The sequence below is a fragment of the Thunnus maccoyii genome, chromosome 1 (genome assembly GCF_910596095.1).
Source record: "Thunnus maccoyii chromosome 1, fThuMac1.1, whole genome shotgun sequence".
NCBI lineage: Eukaryota > Metazoa > Chordata > Actinopteri > Scombriformes > Scombridae > Thunnus > Thunnus maccoyii.
In genome coordinates, this window is record NC_056533.1 from 36,126,884 (window position 1) to 36,152,363 (window position 25,480).

Consider the following 25,480-nt stretch of genomic DNA (forward strand, 5'->3'; position numbering starts at 1 on the left):
ACAAAGCATTAAAGAGGACATAACATGCACATTTCCAAGTTTTAGGGCTCTACTGGAATATCTTTTCATGATTTACAGTTCAACAAACTCCTTTTTTATCTTATACTGGCTCTTTATGCAGCCGTATGTCTGAAACAGGCCGTTTTAGCTCCTGTCTCTTTAAGGCCCAGCCTCCCAATGAGAACACTCTGTTCTGATTGGTAGGAAGCTGTGTCATGGTCGTCTTCTGGCCGCTCAGGAGGCTATGTCAACAAACCATGAAACAAACAGTGGTAGTAGGATTTCACCTCTTTTTATTGCGCTTTGCTCTAAATGTCAACATCGCAAATACGTCCGTACATGTTGGAGCCCAAATCAGATCTGAAATATGAGAGTGGACACAAACAACACATGGAAAAACCTTAGCAAAAAGCATAATGTGTCTCCTTTAAGGCCCTCTTTCAGGTTCCAGAGGCTATGTAAACAAATAATAGTAGTCAGATTTTGCTTGATTTTATCATTCTTTACTCAAAATGTCAAATTCTCAAATGCATCTGTGCATGTTCGTTCCCGAATCTGATTCAAAATATGCAGTTGGACAATTCAAACATCCAATGGAAGAGCCTTAGCAACAAAAACTATGAAACAGAAGGTTGTTTGTGGGCATGTGCAAACAATCTGATGTCACTGCACGAAGGAAGTTAAGGTAACTTTGCAGATGAAATGTTTAGAGCAGACTGGGTTTTGACTTTCATGGAGAATTTTCACCTCAAGTTTTGGAACTTTGACCATGTTTGACATAGGTATCTGACATTATAACAGTATAAAAATTACAGAAAATCACAAAGAGCATGTGCATGTGCCCTTTAAGACAATTTTAAGCCCAGAAGCAGAAGTAACAGCATCTGCAGCAGCACCAACAAACTTACTTTGAACTATTTCTGGTGCAGGTGGTCTTTTTATAGATGTCCAAACTGGGAGAAGTCACACAAAGTCTGCAGTCTATTTTCTGTTTTCTATTATAAGATCAATACCAGGAAAGGCCAACATCCAATTTCAGACCGTGACAGTTCTTCTGCTCTCATGTTTGTGTTTGAAGCCCGATCAATCGCTCCACACGTTGGATCATTTGTTCTCATTCTCTCTTATTCAACACAAGATGCCTCAGCACCTGTTTCAGGACAAATCATAACAACATGAAGGGGTTCTGATTGTTTTGTGGGCATTCAACAGTCAGACTGCAAAGCTCTGCAGGACGTTTGAGTTTCCCTTGAATAATTTATGAATGGAGCTCTATCTAAAGTGTGAGTTGTTCAGTGATACAGATTGTCTCGAAGCCTTTATGCAAAACGGTCCACGCTCAGACTTCCTGACCCATCTGACATCCAGCCGCCGGTGTTCTCCTTCGGCCACTTCCAGCTCTCAACGTCGGTCTCTTCTCTACGTCACAATCATGACACTCTTTTATTACCTCGGGCTCTCTCGGTAATTGACCCGCTCACACCTTTCACCGCCTGACAGCCAGTAATGTGAGTGAGACGTCAGTGAGACGATGCTTCATACTAACTAGTTCCTCGGAGGCATAGTTCATCTCAGAGGGTGTCGGATGTGGTTGAGGCAAAGAACTTACATTGATAAGAAGTGAAAGCTAATTGGTCATTCCATTGCAACATCAGCAGGCAGTAGAGGAGCTACGCCTCTGCCATTTTGGACTGAAGGCGACTACTCTATTATCAAAGAATTTAATGATGCCAGTAAAACAAAATGCTGTACAAAAGTAAAACAAAATTCTCTCTATTCTATTGTCATATATTTAATGCCTCTATCGAAATGGCCTGTGTTGAAGAATGAAAACATATTATAAATATGCATACTATTATAACTTATTTATTTATTAAATTTATGAAAGAATCAAAGCAGAAATTTGTAAAACATTCATTCAGAATTTCCAGTGTTTCAAAAAGAACATAACATAACATAAAATAACATAGCATAGTGTAGCGTAGCATAGCATAGCATAGCATAGCATAACAATAGCATAACATAGCATAACATAACAATAGCATAACATAGCATAACATAGCATAACATAACATAAAATAACATAGCATAACATAAAATAACATAGCATAACATAACATAGCATAGCATAACATAGCATAACATAACAATAGCATAACATAGCATAACATAGCATAACATAACATAACATAGCATAACATAAAATAACATAGCATAACATAACATAGCATAGCATAACATAGCATAACATAACAATAGCATAACATAACATAACATAACATAAAATAACATAGCATAACATGACATAGCATAGCATAACATAGCATAACATAGCATAACATAACAATAGTATAACATAGCATAACATAGCATAACATAACATAACATAAAATAACATAACATAACATAACATAACATAACATAACATAACATAACATAACATAACATAACATAACATAACATAACATAGCATAACATAAAACAGAACATTTTGCCCTGCTTCCCAGATTAGCAAAAAGTGAGCCATGGGCATAAATGGAAGCTAGAAAAATCCAGCACTGTTGGAACTTTGAGAAACCATGAAATCTCAAACTTTTTCATGTCAAGAACTTCCAAAATAGATGCACAACAGACCACAGACTGTGTTTAAGAGGATTTTGTCTGAAAGAATCCCCTTTGAGAAAATACATTCCCTGAAAATTAGTGTAATAAAAGTGGAATAAATCTATTTGTTCTTTTGCTGGGAACCCCTGCAGCCCTCTCAAGGACCCCTGGTGGTCTTCACATCCCAGTTTGGAAACTATTCTTCTAAACAACTCGATAACCACATTACAAAGTGGATAAAATGAGGGATGTCACAAGAAGTAGCAACACCTCACTCTAAAACTCGGGGTCTTTATTCTAATATAACCAGAGTGTGTTTGTTTAAATGTTGAAACACACAAGACTGCAAACCAAAACCACAGCACACAATCACACAGCTGTATTTGTTGTTATAGAGTGACATGTCATGCAGTTCCTCTAATTTGAAATTACTATTTTCTATTTGCTTTGCTTTCTATTTGAAGGCTACAGGCCAATATTTAATTTGTAACTCTTATTCTAATGCAGCCTGTATGCTTATTAATAGGGATGGGAAGATTCACCGATTCGCATCGATGCACTGGCATAAACGTTCACGATGCTGTTGCCCCAATTAAAACAGTGGTCACAGGATACAGTTTGGGATGAACCTGTGATGCATCATTTCTAACATCTTTGCATTGGTAAAATCCAATTTATTCATATATAATTATTAGTAGAGACCCTGTGCCTTTATTATTTAGAAATGTGACCAATAATTTGATATTTATATTGATTCCTCCTCGTTAAACTGTTTCTCAAACACGCTAGCAGACTATAGCTAAGTGGTGAGCTAAGTGGAACTTGAGCTTTAGAATTATTGTTCCACACATCGGAGTAAGTGGATTATTAAACTGTTTTGACAGTAATTGTTTGGGTCACGGAGCTTATGCATGTGGGCTGGTGACAGAGAACAATACACTACAAAGGACCCTAACCCTAGGGATCAAAAAGAAACAGAATGAATGAGATGCTTACTGATTTGCAGTACTAAAGAAACAAATATGTAAAGTAAAAATGGCACCTTTTTAGTCAATTTATCATTATCTATATGCTTAAGAAATTAAACCAGACTCTCTGTAACATACTGAATTGCATAGCATTATTCTTTTGCATCATGTGGAATCCCATCGTATTGCATAAAATCACACTGAGTTGAATCAAATCATCTCAAATCGCTCTGGTAGTTGCTTCATATGTATCTTTAATGCTTCGGATTGTTGGCAATACGTCAAGATGCGTTTCCCGTCGGCCTCAGTGATGGAGATGCACATCCCTATTGAATAATGAAACATACACAGTTTCTGTTCAATTGTTAATGTTTATAAAAAGTGTTTAAATAAAGCAGTGTGTCCTGAATGGGGTTTCTGGTTTTGCCGTGGTATCAAATCAGGTATTGAGAATAGTGGAACTTCAGCGGTAATTCTAGCATGCTGACATCACCAGTACATGTACTGTAAGTGATTACTGATGACTTATTTTGAGACGTTTTCAATTGCACTTCTGATTTGTCTGTGAGATTCGCTGATTTTGGGTGCGTAAGATGTGATGAATTTGAATGAATGTGATGTGCATTTTCAGTCCAAAATGGCGGCAGCGCTACCGCAGCACCATCTAGCTGTGGTTGTCAAAAAAGCACCAGAGTTCTGTTATTGGTTGAGATTTGAGCTCCGTGCAGACCAGTCAAGTTCTTCCATACCAAACTGGGAAAACTATTTCTGCATGGAGCCGGCTTTGTGCACGGACGTATTATCATGTTGAAACATAAGAGGGTCTTCCTCAAACATGACAAACGACAAACGTCCTCAAAAACAAATGTAATGTTCTGCAAAACAATCAAAGTCTTACAAAACTAAACAGTCATTTCTGACTCTGTGAGGTGAACATCAGTGAAGTATCTTGTTTAATTAATTACTCTCTGCTTGCTGAGTCAAACTGTTCAAATATTTTTTTATTTCAGTTTATTTTCAGGACACACAGAGCAGCTAGCAGAGGGATTCTTTTCTCCTTTCTTTCTCCTCCTTGTTCTCTCTTTTCTCTCAGGCGTCTCTCTTTGCTGGACCATCATCACACATCCTGAAACCGCTCTGCTTCCCCGGCTGTCGGTGTCGTTTCCAGGAGTTTCAGTCTCAGCTCATGTTTCTGTCTCTCCTGTGTGAATGATGTCCTGTCTCTCTGTCTCTCTGTCTCTCTCTCCTGTGTGAATGATGTCCTGTCTCTCTGTCTCTCTCCTGAGTGAATGATGTCCTGTCTCTCTCTCTCTCTCTCCTGTGTGAATGATGTCCTGTCTCTCTCTCTCTCTCTCCTGTGTGAATGATGTCCTGTCTCTCTCTCTCTCTCTCCTGTGTGAATGATGTCCTGTCTCTCTCTCTCTCTCCTGTGTGAATGATGTCCTGTCTCTCTCTGTCTCTCTCTCCTGTGTGAATGATGTCCTGTCTCTCTCGCTGTCTCTCTCTCCTGTGTGAATGATGTCCTGTCTCTCTGTCTCTCTCTCCTGTGTGAATGATGTCCTGTCTCTCTCTCTCTCTCTCCTGTGTGAATGATGTCCTGTCTCTCTCTCTCTCTCTCTCTCTTGTGTGAATGATGTCCTGTCTCTCTCTCTCTCTCTCCTGTGTGAATGATGTCCTGTCTCTCTCTGTCTCTCTCTCCTGTGTGAATGATGTCCTGTCTCTCTCTCTCTCTCTCTCTCTTGTGTGAATGATGTCCTGTCTCTCCTGTGTGAATGATGTCCTGTCTCTCTCTCTCTCTCTCTCTCTCTCTCTCTCTCTCTCCTGTGTGAATGATGTCCTGTCTCTCTGTCTCTCTCTCCTGTGTGAATGATGTCCTGTCTCTCTCTGTCTCTCTCTCCTGTGTGAATGATGTCCTGTCTCTCTCTCTCTCTCTCCTGTGTGAATGATGTCCTGTCTCTCTCTCTCTCTCTCTCTCTCTTGTGTGAATGATGTCCTGTCTCTCTCTGTCTCTCTCTCCTGTGTGAATGATGTCCTGTCTCTCTCTCTCTCTCTCTCTATTGTGTGAATGATGTCCTGTCTCTCCTGTGTGAATGATGTCCTGTCTCTCTCTCTCTCTCTCTCTCTCTCTCTCTCTCTCTCCTGTGTGAATGATGTCCTGTCTCTCCTGTGTGTGTGAATTAGAGGTCAACCTTTTAATCAGTTTAGCCAATTAATCGGTGCTGATGGGACGTTTTACAAACTATCAGAATCAGCAGAACTTGGCTCCGATAGCGGCCAACGGCTGCTCATCCTCCTCCGGTCATGCGGGGTCGTACATCAGCGTTTTGCGTGGAGGCTCCATATACAAAGTCAAGGCAACGTCAGGGTTTTCCCGCCCATTTTAAGACTCAGGTGTTTTTTCACAGCGCTTAAGCTGAATGAACAGAAAAAACTATGCTGAGAGTCTTTATTGTGTTTTGCTGTCATTTTTGGTAGTGCTGCTTTTCTGTCCTCTCCTCTGCTCTCTGTGTTTCACACACAAACACACACAGTGAACAGCAGAGCAGAGAGGCCGCGGTGGAGGTAGTGAAGTGAACCAGGTGAAGTGACGATAACTTGAAGATTACTCAAGTTGATGATAGTTCAACTGTAAGTGCAGTAAAACCTTTTCGACTAAAAAGCCAATAAGTTTTTTATCAAACCACCTGTTCAACAAGCATAAACATTTAGAAAAGTGATATTGCCACCTGCTCTGTCCACAGTCTCCTGGCATGTTTTACACAACCACAGCATGCTTGTTAAGGTCATAGTGAACTGTTACGAACAAGCTAAAACGAAAGCTGTCTGTATGTAGCCTAACTGCTCATCTTTGCCACAAATCTTAAAATATAACAGCAGGAAGGACACTGTCTGACATTTTAGTTTTGTTTCCTGTGAGATATCACTAAGTTTATATAGTGAGCTTGCTGTTGTAAACCTTGCTGTTGCAGCTCTAGAAACAGTATTTAGTTGTATTTAAAATATAAATCAATTCTAATCCCGTTCTGAATTTATTCTTTTTCAAAAATGATCGTGTAAAAAAACACAATTCTTTAATAATGAAAAAGAGAAAAAGAACCAGTAAGAGTATTGATAAAGAACAAGGCCGACAAGTTAGTGGCTTTGGCCTGACTTTGGGAGGATGAGCAGGTTTTAATTATTTATCACTGTGACTTAGATGTTCAGTTCAACAGTTATCCAGTTTCTAATAAAGTCTCAGGTTTCTTCCATTTTTCCCCCGTTAAAGGGGGAGTTTTTCCTTATTCGAACTGAGGGTCTGAGGACAGAGGATGTTGTATTGCTGTGCAGATTGTAAAGCCCACTGAGGCAAATTTGTGATTTGGGATATTGGGTTATACAAATAAAATTGACTTGGCTTGACTTGATTCTGAACAGTTGGTCACAGCATCCACAAATCATGAGATACGGAGATTAGATAAAGTCATTCCCTGCTGAGATCAGTTTTTGTCAAGTACCATAAAGCTGAGTCATATCCCTGCTGCTTAGTTTCCACTTGTGATCCGTGTTCCTCTTTTTGTTGTTCTCATGATTTTCCCCTCAGCATATGAATTACATTGCAGTTTTTTTTCTCGATTGCTTCTCTTGCAATTTCGGCTCACATGATGTTCCCTTTTTACAGCTGTTGTCTCATGTTGCTTTGAAAATTCACATCATAATGCTGACAATCAGATCTGCTTTGTTGCTGATAAATGCTACTCAGCCTCGGGCTGTATGACACACCTTTGTTGCATAATGATAATTATGTTAATGGGGCACATTTTACACCTGAAGTTCAGTACTACTGTGAAAACATTTGCATAATATATTTTGTGCCTCTGGGCTTCACGCTGAAACACTGTTGACAGAAAGCTTTACAAAGTGGAGGTAAGGGGCTGGAATGATGTGGCCATTTAGGGAACTGTGAGATCCAGTGTTTTTGGACCCACACCAGGGATTAAAAGTCCTTGATTTGATTTTTTTAACACTCTTTAGTTTTTATGATTCTGGCAACATTAGGAAAGTGCATCACTAAAACAAACCTGTTTGATTTCAGGTTTGGGTAGGACTGTGTGAATTCTCATATATATGCTGTTTTAACTTGCTACTGTACAAATGTGCTGATTAAATAATGTGTAATAATTCTTTATTTCACTGGACACAGTCATTAGGAGACGCTGTTTGTCTAGTGATGCTTTTTTGTTTGTTTGTGAAATAAGCCACATACACACAAACATTGTAAATACCAAAACTTTTACTTAAAAACAATATTGTTTGCACACATGCAAATCAAAAATAAAAACAAAACTATGTACAAAACAGCAGCTGTCTCTGTTTTATTCTATAATATAAAATATGTCTTCATAGAAGATATAATTGGTGACAAATACTGTACATTAATAAACTCTTAGAATATTCTTAAACCTGCTTATAACTACATTATAACATGGTATAAACTTTAATAAATGTTTATATACTGCTTATTGCTAAACAGGAGGACTTAAAGTAACATGTCACTGAGGTTTGACATTTTCCTTGAGGTCTTTTTTTAAACTTTGTCTTTTTGTAAATAAATCTATCATATAATGCACAATATACTGTATATACAAGTCAAAAGTTGAGTTAACAATAAACGAGACTAAGTTTTCAGCTTAATGCTAACATCAGCAAGCTAGCATGCTCACAATAGCAATGCTAACATGTTGATGTTTAGCAGGTAAAATGTTTACCATGTTTGCTATCTTAGTTTAGCATGTTAGCATGCTAACATTTGTGAATTACTAAACACAAAGTACAGCTGAGACTGATGGGAATATCATTCATTTTTAAAGTATAAAGCAAACAAGTACCGGACAAATTAAACTTATGACCTGGTAATGGTTTTAATAGGAAAGTTAAGGGATCAACAAAGTTATTACAATTCATCTTGAGGGCTTCATGAATGTCTGTATTAAATTACATGACAATCAGTTCAATAGTTGTTGAGATATTTCAATAAAACCAAAAATGCCAACGTCATTGCGGCACTAGAGGAAAAGTCAGAGGATGAACAAAGTCAGTAGGATTCGTCCACTGGGGAACATGAACATCTGTACAAAATTTCATGCCAAATCCATCCAGTAGTTATTGAGATATTTCAGTCTGAACCAAAGTGTTGGACTAACTGACAGAGCAAAATAAAGTGTTTATTACAAGCGGTTCAGTTTTCATTTACAATTCAGCCATTCACTTATTTATTTCACATTAACAGCTGTTATTGATCCTGCAAAAGGAAGCAGTATAACAGCCCAACCAGCCTTTATGTAACTTCACCCTGAATGTCATCATGACAGGGTGATTCATGCAAATTAGGATTAGGATGTTATCTTTAGATGCAGACATGGCTGAATTATTAAATGATAAGTAGGTTTGATGGGAACAGTGGAGATAGATTTAGGATAGTTTTTGGAACATCTTAGAGTCGGTGGTTCATAGCAGGGAATGCACCAAAACTCAGGATGTGAAACTGCATGATACTGTCCGTAGGGTTATCTGTGGCTCAAAAACATGACTCAGTATTTTCAAAGGGTGCTATTACTTCCTACAACAGCAGGCTAATAATGACCAGGGGCGCGCCATCAGGAGAGGCAAACCAGGCAAATGTTTGGGGAAAAAATAGGGGAAAAGAGGTCCCCGATGGCCACTCATATAGGCAATAACAACTATTACCCCCCTTCTAGCTACTGTATGACAGCTGGCCTGGATACCATTAGTTAGGACAGTCAGTACCTGTTCAATGTTTATGGATCTCTTGTATACAAACATTGAACTGACTCTGCACTCCTACAAAAAGTTATACAACCAGACACCCTGTAAGTCCCGTCTCTCATCTTCTTGTTAACCCTTCTAACTCCAGATCTGTTAATTTGAGCAATCACTGTTATATCCCCACCAAGCCTAGTTCTCCAGTCTTATCCTCTAATGTTACCTCCTTGTTCTCAATCCCTGTGATTAGTAGCAACAGAAAAAAGAAATGCTTTATTCACTGTCATTCTGCTGCCAGGCTTAAGAACTTGATTACTGTCTCTTGCAAGTCAAAGCCTCCCAAGTCCATTTCTCCAGTTGTTTTTGCCCTTTTTAACACTCCATCACTGTCAAACAAATCTTTTATTCCTAATGACTTTGTCACAGGTACTATTGGTCTTATGTCTTACTGAGACTTGGCTCAAATCAAGGGACTGCTGCCCCCTGGTGGAGCTTTCCCAGCCTAACTATAACCACAAGGCCTTGGTGGGGGCATTGCAGTGGTTTATAAGAACCACCTCAAATGTGTCCCATTTACTGCTGGATCTTTTCATAGTTTTGAGCTATTAACTTTCAAAATCGAGTGTGACATCCCAGTGTGTTGTTTTGTTATCTACCGACCCCTTAGATCTTGTACAAATTCTATCATTGATTTCTCTAATCTTCTTTCTTCTATTGTACTTATATTTGACAAGATCATTACTGTAGCTGACTTAAACAATCACTTTGATGATCCCTCTAATTCCCTCACCACAGAATTCCTAAACACTGCATCTTTTAACCTAGTGCAACATGTTTCTGGCCCTACACATAACAATGGGCTCACCCTTGATCTTGTTTTTAGGCTTGGCCTGACTCTGAACTCCCTGCATTTGTTTCCAGCTAGGTTTTCAGCTCTCTTCTCTGATATGTCCAATACATTTCCTAAGTTTTCCAATATTAATGACTCTGTTAACTGGTTTAATGAATTGTGCTCCTCAGCTCTTGATATGTTGTTCCAAATAAAATCAGACTAGTCCCATTCGACGCCATAGAAGACTCTATAGAAGGCTGTTGATGTTTAATACCTTCACATGACGGAGCTATTAACCATGTTCAATCAACTCATCAAGGATACGAGAGCAACATATTTCTCTAACCCCAGGTTTTTGTTTAATACTATTAACCAACTTCTGAATCCTGCTCATTCTGGGTTTCTGGCCTCTGACGACTGTGAAAAGTTTCTAAATCTCTTTGTTGAGAAGATCAGTGGCGTCGGATTATATTTCAAACTTGGTGTTCATCATTCTGTTCGAGTCGCCTGCCCTGTTCTGCTGTCTGGGTTCAACCCTATTTCCATGCAAGATCTCTTAGATATAGTTTCTCATATCCGTCCATCATCCTGCCCTGCTGATATAATTCCATCCAAATTTTTGAAAGAGGTCCTACCAGTCATTGCTCCCTGCCGTCTCTCTTTTGTCAATCAATCTCTCTCCTCTGGCTGCATACCTGTCTATTTCAAGACTGCAAGTGTCTTTCCTCTCCTCAAAAAACCCTCTCCAGATACCACTGATTTAGTTAACTACAGGCCCATTTCCAAACTTCCTTTCATTTCAAAAATTCTTAAGAAAAAAGTTGTGGCTCACCAGTTTCTCCAACTAGTTCAAGGACACAATATCTGATAAATTTACATCAAAACATAGCACTGAAATGGCACTGCTAAAGTAACTAACAACATTCTTATGTGTGCAGATAAAGGTGAATATAGTTTTATTTGACTTATCTGCTGCCTTTGACACCATTGATCATGCTGTTTTAATTGATAGACTAGTGAACTGGGTTGGTATCTCTGGTCCTTCATTCAAATGGTTTTCCTCTTACTTGTCTGACAGACATTACGTGTCTCCCTCTGCTCCTCTCTTACGTTGGGTCCCACATGGGTTGATCCTTGGACCTTTTCTGTTTTTATTATATATGTTACCTCTGGGCCATTTGCTTATCTCCTCCAGCGGTATCTCTTACCGTTACTATGCCGATGACATGCAGCTTTACTTCTCGGTTAAACCTTATAACCTCAATAACCTTACCATCCTTCATGACTGACTAGCTTCTGTTACAAATGTCTCAAAATTTCCTTCATCTCAATTCTGACAAACTAAGATCCTTGTGATCGGCCCCAATTATTTTACTAAGGAGGTCGGTCACTGTATTGGCCTCCTCGCTAACATCAAGACCAACATTTGAACTTTAAACCTCATATTACTGAGCTCATTCAGTCTTGTTTCTTTCAGTCGCTGCATTTTCTGACTAGGATCACCAATGATTCATGTGACACTGCTGGAAAATGGCTCTTCGACAGTTTTACAATAGAGCTTCATCAGCACCACAGCTGTGCTACCATGTGACATACAGCACTTTCAATCCTGACTGAGTCATTAGTTTGATTTAGATATTTTTAATACGCCTTAGTCATGGTGAGTGGTAACGGTAGCCATGGTGGTAAATGGAGTGAATTAGTGGACTGGTGGTAATGGCAGTAGTGCGTAATTTAGTACATACTGAGTTCTCACATGTTTGAGATTAAAGCTCTCTATTTTGTTATAACTGATCGTTACCATTCTGTCCGATTGTCACCTCAAACCTGGAATGAAATTACAAATACAGCTTTTGCAAGATATATATTTTTCAGAGTTTGTTTCTGTATCATAAAAGGGACAAAACCTAAAAGAAATCAATTAAAACAAATGTTCTCTGATGTAATGTTTGTTGACTCAGGTCTATATTATGAATTCTGTAGAGAAACACAGAATGTAGATTTTTTTTTTTTGTCTAACTGCAAAATCTTCAGTCATATATGTGTCATTTATATGAACAAGAAATTACAGATTGAGCTTTCAAAACTACTGCAATGTAAGTTTCATATGTTTGATGCATTATAACAACTCAGAGTTCATCATCTTTAGCTCAGTCATGCTACAGTTGAGCCATTACTGCAGATTTCATAAAACAGGCCAGGAAATCTACTGGAAGTGGTCACACTTTTTAAATCTTCATCATGGGGCTCAATGTCTTGAATTTTGAATCATATATAGGTTTTGTTACATTTCTATTTTTCCATTTAATTTCATAAAATCGACTCCTGGCACCTTCATCCAGCAGCAATAATTAACTGTCATCATGCTGTTAAATATCTGATTGTCTGGCTTCTTCATTCCCAGCAAATGTTGTGAATGTATCAGAAATAACAAAGACCTTGTTTGTTATTGTGATCTTTAAATAGCTCAGAGTTTTCCCTTGAGATATTATGAGAGAAAGGTTTGAATATAATTTGTACACCCACTCGAACACTCCAACGCCAGATGGTGATCTCTGATTTGTGGGATGAGGCAGCCACTAGGTGTTCAGTCCTCGTCATTACAAGGCAGCAGAAATCCCTGCAGCTTTTATTTACATGCATGTCTCCTAAAACACCTACAGTCTTTAATAACGGTGGTTTTAATAGTAAACATTTTTAAGCTGAGAATTTTAACTTGTGGAAGAAATAATTTGCTTAACAGATAAAAATCATAAATTAGATGAAAAGTATATTTTTGATTGAGTTTCCTGAACAAATATTGAATTGAATGAAGTCGTCAAAGTGCATCTTCTGCAATGGAAAACCCCACAGCAGACCAGAAATCACTTGTTTTATTTATGTGATCTTGTGAAATCTGAAAACCAGGAAGTCAAGCGTTTGATTTTGATATAATGAGGAGAGAAACCTTAAGACACTTCAACTGGCAGATAATGAGTGATGATTGGCTTTGTGGAATTAAATCAGTGAGTATTATCATTGAAATAAACTCAAGTATCAAAAAGTAAAACTACTCATTGTGATGAATGAATGAGTGTTGATCAGTTGAAGGATTACAAGCTTGAAGTTTCTTTCTGTCTAAAAGTCACTGACATCACGTTGAAACAAGTCTTTCAGTTTCTGAAAAGTTGGTTACAAGATTTTTATACAGCCGACAGATAAATATCTGCAGTGGAGTAAAAAGTAAAATATTTCCGTCTGAATTGTAGTGGAGGAAAAAGTATAAAATCTCCCAAAATAGAAATATTCAAGAGAAACACCTGCACTTCAAAAGCGTACTTGTCACAAAGGTTCTTCCCCCTTTTGGTCTACTGTACATATCCTGATGAATCAGTGTCAGCTGTTGACCTCTCGCTTTATTTGGACTGTAAATATGAGGCAGAAAACTGTAACAAAAACAACAGGAGCAGGAATATAAACAGCATATTGTGTTTGAAGTATATGCATGATAATAATACCCTAAATGTCTAATAACCCATTAAATGTATTTAAAGAAAGGCAGTTCATTGTTTCAATAGTGTCATTGTGTCTGTTTAGAATAATAAACAAACAACAACCAGTCATATAAATATGATTAAAAACAAGACATCTCATTTTATCAAAAATGTTTGATAGATTTCATTTTCATTTCTGGCAGAGAAAGAGGAAAAAACGGATGATATTAATAAAAGTATTGATGGTAAGTCAAAATTATGAGGTACTAAGTGAAGGTTATGGTTATATAGCCAATGAGTCACTGAATCAAAAGTTATGAGATACAAATATTTTACTTTCTTAGTCAAAATAATGCGATAATGTCAAATCTTTGGATCTTTTAAGTTCATCTTATGAGATACTATGATTATGAGATAATACATTTTCTAAGTCAAACTTCAAATTTGTGAAATACTAAGTCAAGACATCTTGAGTCAAAAGTGAGATAATAAACCAATATTTTGAATTCATAAGTCAAAATGATGAGATAACGTGTAAAAGTTAAGATACAAAGTCATAAATTTTATTTCCTATGTCGAAATTTAGAGCTGCAACAATTAGTCAATTAATCAATTAGTTGATCATCAGAAAATCAATCTGCAACTATTTTGATAATCAAATTATTATTTCTGTATTTTTTAAGTAGGATTTTCAATACAGGACCTAAAGGACGGGTTCGCAATTTTTTATTTTTTTGTCTTAAAACAACAGTCAGGAGCCTAAATGATCATTGAAACATGTTTTTCTTGCTGTAATCACTCCTCCTGTTCATACTGACCATTAGAAGGTCCCTTTATAATGCACTTACAGTGTAAATGATGGAGGACAAAAATGTATTTAAAAGTTTATCTGAAGCTAATCCGTCCTAATGAGTTACAGTCTTTTTAGTGCCAAAGTCCCTCTTTTTGCTGCTATACTTCCACCACAACACAAAGAGGGAACTTGATGCTAAAAAGACTGTAAATGTGTCAGATATCTACTTGAAATGACTAACTCAGACTGCTGAAGCCTCATATAAGCTTCACATCAACTTTTAAACACACTGTGATTTTGTCCTCCATCATTTACATTAAAAACACATATGAAGGATCTTTTAACAGCCAGTATGAACAGGAGGAACGATTCCAGCGAGGAAAACCTCTTTCACTGTTCATTCAGACACCTGACTGTTGTTTCAAAACACAAATAAAACAGGAAGCTTAAAAAAAAACAGGAAGTGACGCCATTCCTGAACAGATTGAGGCTCACGTGACGGTGACTCCTCTCCAGTCAGCTGATAAAAGTCGGTTGTTTGTCGACAAGAAGCTGTTCTGCTCAGTCATTGTAGTTGTTCATGGTTTCTGTGGTCCTGCGACTATCACAATGAGGAGTTTATTCCTGTTCGTTTTCGCGGCTTTGGCTCTGACCAACGACGCTCTTGTCCGGTAAGAAAAATATATATAACCGTTAATACATTTTTTTAAGCAACGTGAGCGCGAGTTACGTGAAGTAACGTTAGCGAGCCTGCAACTTACACCATGTTAACTCTGTTACCCAACACTTTACGACGGACAAACGGGTCAAATTGCACATATAAAACCTAGTGTGTCTTTAATGTAGAAGCGCCACAGCTTTAAAGTCATCATTTGTTTTTGCTTCATATTTATAGCTAGCTAACGTCTGCTAGTTTATTGTCTCTTCTACTAATAATCGCTAATTCAATTCAAAGAGGCTTTATTAGCATGAGGAACACATTGCCAAAGCAAGTGTAAAATACAAAAAAATGCACATGTTATAAGTAAAGATCTACTAGAATGAAGAAATGTGTAAATTATGTAATTATATAAATCTATTTTATGTTTATAATTGAGGTCGTAGTGGTGGTTTCCTGGAGTGCATTATACTGAAAAGTGTTCATAATATTTCGCCCTCATGTATGTTAACGGAGTGGACAAAATATCAGGAACACCATTCAGTATAATGCACTCAACTACACCGCCGTCGCCATCCACTACGACCTGAATAATAAAATATATGAGCAGTAAATCAATCAGCACAGTGTTAATGATCAGTAATACTAAATCAGTCTCTCTTCAGTGCATGTGATCTTCTCTTTGTAACAATCCCTACTGAGCTGATCTTGTGACATCTAGTTGAGCATGTTGCTTTGATCCCAGCACTTCTTTAAACCGTCTTTCAGCAGACAAAAGAAATGTTTCCCAACATGTTTCCATTCATGATACTGTTGTTTTTATTTATCAGCGTTGAAACAGGTCAGTCACACTACGGAGACGAGTGTCTGTGACAGGAGGAGTATAAAAGTGACTAATATAAGGCTTTTGTTTTGCTCATTGGGGTTCGCAGTCATATGTGTTTACTATCCAAACATGAACGGTGTGTTATAGTGAAGGAGAATAAAGGGTGAGGCTTGATCACACCTGTAAACCGTAGCTGCCAAGTTAACTGTTGCTCTCCTGCAGCTTTCCAGTCACAGAACCAGTCAAACCTAAAACACAAGACTAGAGGCTGCAACTATCAATCACTTTAATTATTGATATATCATTTATCTGTGAAATAGTGGGAAAAATGTTCTCAGAGCCTACAGCGATGACTTTGATTTGCTTGTTTTGTCCGACCAAAAGGCCAAAATCTTCAGATAATCACTTGACTGTTTAATATGTTGAAGAAAAACAGCAAATTTTTTAACTTTTTGGTATTTTTGATTGTAAAATGACTGAAATGAGTCATCAGTTATTTGCACATGAATTCTCTGTCAATCAACACATATACATAGACTTTAATTATAATTGTATGTACCCATTTTAGTCGTTTATCAGGCAGAATTTAAAGCAAACAACAAATATGTATTTCCAAAATACTGGGAGATGTTTTTGTGTTTTTTTGCACAGAGACTTCTGTTGTGAATTATACTTCAGTCAAACTGCCAAAAATGATGCTTCCTGTCCTGTAAAGACAAAGTATCTGGAGCAAATAACTCCAGTGTCGCACTTTCTCCCTTCGCTCAGCCAGCGGAGTTAAACATTTTGAATTATTACTTATCAGGAATCTGAATTGTTTTGTCCATATAGGAGCTAAAATGTCTCTTTAACTATTGTCTATTTGATGATTTAGACTCAGCTTAAAATGTCTTCATCTGTCTTTGCTGCGTAACTTTGAAATTAGATATTTTGCTTTTTTTTGCTAATGTTGTTTATATTGTTTATATTTCCTGCATGTTTGATATTTTGTGTTTAATGCTTTTATTGTGAAGCACACAAAGCAACTTTTGTTTTTAAAAAGTGCAGTATGAATAAATATTAACTTGTTTTTATGTAAGTAAGCAATTTAAAGAAATAGTTTTGGGTGCATTTCTCCTAATATGGGACATTTTAAAGGCTAAATGATTAATCATAACTTATTAACTTCTATTTAGGGCTGAATGATTTTGAAAAAATATCTTATTGCGATTATTTTTACTGAAATTGCAACTGTGATATGATTTGTGATATTAGAGGGAATGATCATTTTTACATTATTATTCACATTTTCATTAAAAAACACATTAAAATGATTATGGTTGGATTATTGCAGCGATCTGCACCGAACACAGATGTTTCCTTAAGTCTGTAGAATATGATGTGTAGTCCAGGAAGTCTCTGCAGCATGATAATGTTTCATTTAAAATGATATTTCACCTTTAACAAATATTGCACCTCCTGTGATTTAATAACTACAGTCGCACACACTGTGATTTTGATTAAAAAACATGTGATAAATTCATAGAAAGGATCGAGAGTTGCAGCTTTCGTTTGTGACTTTGCAGATCGTGCTACGCGCTAAAAATAAAAGTGAAGCCTCCCTTCAGTCTGTGGTCTCTCGTATGACTCTTCTGCTTCCTGTTTTTTAACTCTTAAGAGTGATAATACGGCGACGGAGAGTCTTCCGGTATTTATCAGGCTTAATGAATCTTGCGCTGATACTGCAAGTCGCTGAAGTTTAGAGCATTAAAACGACTTGATAGAAGATTTAATGATCAGATCGGTGAAGTTATGTTAACTTGTGTTGCTGCAGCTTTCATGTTGCAACACTCTGAGTGATACTGTGTGCTGATAAGTGTTTTAAAAAGTGGGTCAAGTCTTATCTTAAAGGCTGCAGGTCGTGTTGATTATTTCAGTTTTCAGTTTAACTTCAGTGTATCTTCTCAACATTTCTCCTCTCATGCAGAATCCCCTTAAAGAAATTCCGTTCGATCAGACGTGAGCTGACAGACTCGGGGAAGAGAGCAGAGGAGCTTCTGGCCGACAAACAGTCCCTTAAGTACAACCTCGGCTTCCCGAGCAGCAATGGACCCACTCCAGAAACCCTGAAGAACTACCTTGATGTAAGCATCTCTCTCCAAACCCTGCTGACCTGTCCACCTGTTTTATAAGTCTTCACTTTCTCTAATGATGCTGTTCGGAAGCTAAAAGCTGAGCGGAGGGGGGGGGGGGGACGCAACAAAGGTCCTGTTGTGTGGTGACCGCCTTTTTCTGTAAATCCTCCTCAGATGAACGGAGACTTGCCTGTCATGACAAGTAAATCTTCTGCACACACAGCTGTTTTTAAGAAAGGCTGAATCACTCTGATGAATCCTAACATCACCTCCTGAGTGATGAAACCGATAAAACAGGAAGCTTCAGCGTGTGACAGCTGACTCAGTGTCGACACCTGACCAGTTGATCCTCCTCAGCTGACAGACCTTTGTTTGTTTGTTTATTTGCTCAGTGTTACTAAACTATCAGGCAATACCTCCTTATCTTCAGTTATGACCTGAGTCAGCCTTTAAACATTTTAAGGGGAGGAACATGAGCTGTGGACTCAAAATAAGATATTTTAGGTCGCGTCTCAGGCTTTTGGAAACATTTTTCACCATTTTCTGACATTTTTATAACTAATCAGCTATTCTGTTAATCAAGACAGATCAATTGATAGTGAAAATAACAGATCAAACACGTGATGATCTTCTCTCAAGCTGATATATTTCAACAGGTTTCCCAACAGTCCCAACTAGTAAATAACTGGTTCGATGGTGAAATACTAAACAAATATTAAAGAACTGGCTTCACACTGTCGCCTTCATCCAGACGTCGGCCATATTGGGGAAAAATAGTGACTCAGATCTCTGCTGAAGGTCTCGCAATCACATAAACATGCTGTTTAAAAGGGTCAGTTCACCCGACTTGAATCTAAACATGCAGATAGTTTTATTTGTCCGTCTTTAAATATTCAAAGCTTTATAACAGCAACATTTTCTTCCAGATTCAGTGTCTCCTTTATTCTAAATAATGCACAGACTTCACTTTAAACACATTTTACTGGAATTACTTTCTACCAGATAAATAGTTTCTATTGAAACCGTCTGCTGATACGTAAAGTTTCTAGACATAAATGTAACTTTTAAGTCATTTTTAAAACCATTATACCGTCACACATATGTGAAAAAATGTGTTTCCTGCTATAATCTCAAATCAGCCACTAATTACAGCATAAATCACACACGCTGCTGTTAAAAAGGGAAGTTCAGTGAAGCTTGAATGACTTTACAAAATTCATACAGCGTTAAGAAACGACGGCTCTCAGTCACAGGAAGTGAAACTTAACTTCCTCTTTTTTTTTAAGACGTATGAAGTAATCGTTTGTTTTTTTGTGGTGTAATTGTGAAAGTTAAACGGCTGATTTATTGACATGACTCAGAAACAATTTGACCTGAGTCCCACTGACACTGACTGACTGACACCGGCAGCTGTGAGGCTTCAGATTCCTCGGTTTGTCTGGTTAACTCGCTTTGTACAATCAGACCTTGTTGACGTTGTTTAATAATTAGACCTGCTTAGTTTGTTTCTCTGCTGCGGGTAAAAATGACAGATTACTGTAATCTCTTCTCCTGAGTGGGTAAGATTAGCTCCAGAATAATACGACTAAATCTCTACAAGCTCTCAAGATACTGATGGTTGTTGTTATTGATGATTATATACATGTTGTTCTGTTTTTGTTTTTTTTTGGACCAGGCTCAGTATTACGGTGAGATCGGCCTGGGAACCCCCCCTCAGCCCTTCACTGTGGTGTTTGACACCGGTTCCTCCAACCTGTGGGTTCCCTCCGTTCACTGCTCCCTGTTAGACATCGCATGCTGTGAGTCCTGCAGACACATGTCAGCTGTAGAATGACGTCTCTGAAGTGCAGATAGTCTCTGTAAAATGTAACCAGAGCTGCAACGATTAGTCGATCAACAGAAAATTAATCGGCAACTGTTTTGAAAATTGAATAATCTTTTTTTTTTTTAAGGTAAAATGTGAACATTAGCAGGTTTCTGCTTCTCAAATGTGACTTTTATGTGTCATAAATGATCATAAACTGAATATCTTTGGATTTCGGGCTGTTGATCAGACAAAATAAGACATCTAGAGACATATTAACGAGCATTTTATACTGTTTTCTGACACTTTTTGGACGAAACAATTCATCTAGAAAAAAAAAATCATGAAACTAGTCGTTCATTGCAGCCCTAGTTTGGTTTTTTTGACTTAACTGTAACATCTCAGACTCTGTCTGGAGATGTGTCTCCTTGAGTTATTGTTTAAGATTAGTCCTACTCACTTATTTTATAGATCTGGACAGCTGCTAGGTTGATTTTAAGGAGTCTTAAGTGACTCTAGGATGTAATATTTTATGACTGTATTAGAAATATTATTAGTGATTTTTATCAGCATATTTGACTCTGATATTGTGATATATTTTGAGATATATTTTGCATTATCTGATTTATTATGTCAGGCAGCAACAGTGTGAGCAGACTTTTCCTGGATTAAATAAAGGTTAAATTAAATATTAATATTATAAAACATCTTTTCCATTTCTGTCTTTGCTTTTTTGCAGTGCTTCACCACAAATATAACTCTGCTAAGTCCAGCTCATACGTGAAGAACGGTACTGCCTTCGCCATCCAGTATGGAACCGGCAGTTTGTCAGGATACCTCAGTCAGGACACATGCACAGTAAGCTTCATCACACGTCAGCGTCACAGTAAACTGTAGCTTCACTGGAGTTTTATGTGAAATTGTCTAACTTATGTTTGTTTTTCTAGATCGGGGACATATCGGTTAAAAGCCAGCTCTTCGGGGAGGCCATTAAGCAGCCCGGCGTGGCCTTCATCGCAGCCAAGTTCGACGGGATCCTCGGCATGGCCTACCCACGCATCTCTGTGGACGGCGTGGCGCCGGTCTTTGACAACATCATGAGTCAGAAGAAGGTGGAGCAGAACGTCTTCTCCTTCTACCTGAACAGGTGGGAGAACAGAAAGCTTGTAGCATGTTGCTTAGTGTGTTTATATGCAGTTAAGTAACCAGGTTAACTCAGAGAAACCGAGTTACGTTGGTAACCATGGGAACGTGTGGTAACCTGGTTACTGTAAATCTGTTTATACAAGCAGCTGATCAGTAACCAGGTTTCTCTCCTACTGAAATAGTCAGATATTCAGTGGTGGAAACCAACTTATTTAGACTTTTACTGGTTAGTTTCTATTAGATTTAGTTAAATTTTGGATGGAATATTTTAAATGCGATGATGATGATGATGATGATGATCCGCTGTGCTTTCTCTGAACATGCATATTTATAAAAAAGCAGATCAGAAACCTGGTTATGTGTATAGATGGCAGAGAAAAATAAGGTTTCTCTAATCCTCTACCCAGATTACTGAAACCAGGTTTCTCATTTACATGACATTTAAGAAATCAGCTTACTGGAGAAACACTGAATGAACCTGTGCTACTTCTTTCATTACAATCCTCTTTTCTTTTTTTTTTTTCCATCTGCCGTTCAGTCTTTGCCTAAACAAACATTAGCGTAACGTTAGCACTGTATTGGTATTGCTATCATACTTAGTCAAAGTCCTAGTTAGCTTGTTTTCTAGCTAACAGAGCACTGATAACGCACTATTGATTCAGCGCTAACGTAGCATAACTTAACTGCTATGTTGCCGCCAGCTGGTTTGGAGTGTGGAACATGAATCTGTCAGTTCTTACACAAGCAGCCATCACTGGTGTCGGACCAGGGTCACTGATAACAGATGAGACTAATGTGCAGGTGGCTCATTCTCACAAACATGGTGATTACACTCAGTCAAAGTAGAAAACATGTGATGACATTTATTGTTCCAATATTCTTGTTGCTCTTCTAAAGTTATGATTCGACCTTTACTGTATAATTCCAAGAGTAGGTGTTGACCAAAATTTAACATAGATAGATGCTGTAGAAGACAATTTATTATGTCATGATTGTTTGGCATTAAAATTGGAATTTAACTTTGACTTTTAATTTGACATTGAAGCAAGTAAGTGGACAGAAACACGACTGCAAATGAATGATAACGTTGCTCCATAACTGCTGGATGAGGAAATGAGTAACTGGGAGACAAGAGATACTGTAAACATCTAAAAAAACAGAACTATCTGCACGGCTTGACGCCACCAAGGCTGAACAAGGAAATGTTTTGGGTTTTTTTGTGGTTTTTTTTTTTTTTTGGTAATTTCTGTAGAACGACACTCTAACCTCATTGTGTCTGTCAGGAACCCGGACACCGAGCCCGGCGGTGAGCTGCTGCTGGGAGGAACTGACCCCAAGTACTACACCGGAGAATTTAACTACGTTAACATCACCCGCCAGGCCTACTGGCAGATCCACATGGACGGGTGAGAATGTTACTCCACACCCTCAGATCTGGTGATGTTGTCATAGTTTCTCTGCCTGGTTATGATGACGAACACAGCAGCAGGTTGCAACACTGAGGACAAAAACATCAGCGTGTTTCTAAGAGACTGTTGAGCTATTAGATGGTTTATTAAAAACAAAAACCGTTTTATTTTTTTTTTATTTTGGAGATTGAAGATGACAAAACTATTAGTCAACCAGTCGTTCATAGACAATAGTTGTCATGAAGTCAAACATTTGCTGGCTGCAGCTTCTCAAATGCTTTTCTCAGTTTTACATCATATTAAATTGAACATCTTTTGGTTTTTGACTGTTGGTCTGACAAAGCAAGACATCTGGAGACATCACCTTAAGCTCTGGGAGCCATTTTTCACTTTTTTATAGACTAGATAGTCGAAGAAATAACAACCAGATTAGTAAATAAAGAAAATAAATGTTAGTTGCAGCTTTAATCACAGGTCTGCTTCAGTGTGTAATGTCCTAAACCCAACATGATACAGAGATTACATGTTGGATACTGAAGCGTATGTGTGTGTTTTTATGACAGGATGGCCGTGGGCAGCCAGCTGAGTCTGTGTAAGAGCGGCTGTGAGGCCATCGTGGACACCGGGACGTCTCTGATCACCGGCCCCGCCACGGAGGTCAGAGCCCTGCAGAAGGCCATCGGAGCCACTCCGCTCATCCAGGGAGAGGTGAGATAGTGCTGCTGTCTAAAGGAACAGTTTTACTGGTATTCTGTGGTTTTCCTGTGGGTTTCTAACACATTCTGAGTGTGTATCTAAAGTCTGATATAACTTACTTCTTTGTTCTGTTGTCCAACAGCTGTTAAATATGTCACTGAGTCACACTGTTTCACTGGGTGACACACTAATCTATTTCCCACAAAGGTTCAAAGGTTTCATTTATTCATCCATAAAAACAAGAGCTGTGCTGTAGTGAATATTTCCGACAGCAGGGTTAGTAGACCAGCCATTGTTAAGAGGAGAAAATGATGCATTTGCTCCTCTTTGTTTATTAAAAACTACAGTAGGCAGCTGTTTGAGGAAACTACTGAACCTTTTCTAAAAGTGGAAAGACATTTGTGAGATTTAAGTCTTCAGTAGGAACCAACGGGTTTGGGTAGACACTGATGGTTTGAGTTTGTTGACAATAATAAAAAATAAAGAAGCCTTATCTCCTCACAGCTACACTAAAACCTGATCTGCTGTAGCATATTTGCAAAATATCAGTATTTTATGTCACTATGAAATATGTATTGTAGAACAATTAATGATGTAAATTCATTAATTTTACTCCCAAGTTGTAGCAAATAAGAAGTTGAGTACAAATTTGAATTGACTAAAGATTCAGTAGCCCAACCTTGTTTCCCAGGAAAACTTTTCATTCAAACAATTCAGTTCAGCTTCGGAGGAAACGACAAGCAGAGACAAGACTCAGAAACATGTTGAGTCAGTTTTGCAGGTTTAGAGAAATCCTCGTTTAGCCAAGTTGAGTTTTAGCTGAATTTACTGTCTACCTCACACTGAAAGAGTCACATCTGCTTCACCAGACATATACAGTAAATACAATAAGATTTACTTTATACTTTTAGGATATAAAAAGTACAGTGCAATAAATTAAGATTAAATAAAAAAAGTGTTGGCTTCATTGTCTATTTACTGTGTTTATGTTGCAGCTTTATTTTCCAGTCATGTCGGTTTCTAGTTTAAATTCTATTGTACTAATAAGTGAACGCCGTTTGTGTTTTCAGTACATGGTGAACTGTGACAAGATCCCGTCGCTGCCCGTCATCACCTTCAACTTGGGCGGAAAGCCTTACACTCTGACCGGAGAGCAGTACGTCCTCAAGGTGAGAACTGTGTGTGTTTTATTATTATCCAGCAGGAGGCGACAGAGAGTCAGCTCCTGCAGTAAACAATACAACCCTGTGACTGTGTGTTGCGTCATGAGAAACCAAACAAGTGCAGCTTTGTTTCATTTGGCAAAGCCCAGGAGGAGGCTGGTTTGTTGTCTGAGGAGAGATTACAGAGATCCATGTTTGTTTTTCCTGATTTGTCACACAGCCACTTTCAGATTATCAGGTTTATGTTAAAGGTTATTATTTTATATGATTGTAACATTATAGCCACCCTGTCTCTGACTGTGTGTCTCCTTCCATGTATCCAGGTGACCCAGGCTGGAAAGACGATTTGTTTGAGTGGCTTCATGGGTCTGGACATCCCTCCCCCCGCTGGGCCCCTGTGGATTCTGGGAGATGTATTCATCGGCCAGTACTACACCGTCTTTGACCGAGAGAACAACAGGGTGGGCTTTGCCAAGTCCAAATAAGCACATCCTGCATGCGAGCAAAGCTAAAAGTCCAAGTTTTGGAAGACGAAAGTCTGTGCTGCACACGTTTTCTGTTGCTTTGCAATCAAACAGTATTTAGCAATAGATTTTGTGTAGAGTCGAAATGCACTGATCTGAAGTTTTTACGATTTCTTGCAGAGAGTGAGAAACAGCAGATTTGATACGTTGTGTGATGTGTTGTGTGTATTTGATCAGGGATCAGTTGACTGTATCGGTAGTGACCTTTTCAAACATCAAACATCTTTTAGTGAACTTTTTTTTTTTTTTTTTTTTTAAATCAGGGACCTGTTTTAAACAGAACGATTTTAATTTGCATTTTAGGGTGAAGCTTGTGGACCTTTGGGATGTATGTTAATGTGATTGGCCTGAATAAACACTTTTAAAAAGATAATTTGTGTCTTCTGTGTTATTTTGATTTAATAATGGGTAAAAAGCAATTAGTTTTACCTAGTTGTCTAAAGGAATAGTACAACGTTTTGGGAAATACTGTAATTTGCTTTTTTGCAGAGAGTTAGATGAGAAGATTGACTTCACTCTCATATCTAAGCTGCAGCCAGCACCAGTTTAGTTTTACATAAACACTGTTTTCATGAGCATATTTCCCAACAATTTCTTGGCCAAGTATGCTAACTTCCTTGACCCTCTGCTGGTTGCCTGGCAACCTCAGGGTAACAAGACTACAGGAAGTCACTGCTCACTGATGAGAAATAGTCACAGAAGCCTATAAA

At 38.0% G+C, this 25,480-nt stretch overlaps 1 protein-coding gene across 1 annotated transcript; it reads left to right on the top strand.

The window, feature by feature from the left end:
• Window positions 1-14,924: 14,924 nt before the first annotated feature.
• On the top strand, window positions 14,925-25,140 carry ctsd (cathepsin D). Its single transcript, XM_042417026.1, has 9 exons — window positions 14,925-15,101; window positions 17,881-18,037; window positions 19,704-19,827; window positions 20,572-20,690; window positions 20,780-20,979; window positions 22,262-22,384; window positions 22,951-23,095; window positions 24,154-24,252; window positions 24,570-25,140. The coding sequence occupies exons 1-9, from the start codon at window positions 15,040-15,042 to the stop codon at window positions 24,729-24,731; spliced, it is 1,191 nt and encodes a 396-aa protein (XP_042272960.1). The 5' UTR covers window positions 14,925-15,039; the 3' UTR covers window positions 24,732-25,140.
• The last annotated feature ends 340 nt before the right edge of the window (window positions 25,141-25,480 follow it).

Coding starts and splice junctions, on each gene's coding strand:
- ctsd (XM_042417026.1), top strand. CDS start 15,040: ATGAGGAGTTTATTCCTGTTCGTTTTCGCGGCTTTGGCTCTGACCAAC. Junction 18,038..19,703: donor CCCTGAAGAACTACCTTGAT/GTAAGCATCTCT, acceptor TTTTTGGACCAG/GCTCAGTATTACGGTGAGAT. Junction 22,385..22,950: donor TGGCAGATCCACATGGACGG/GTGAGAATGTTA, acceptor TTTTTATGACAG/GATGGCCGTGGGCAGCCAGC.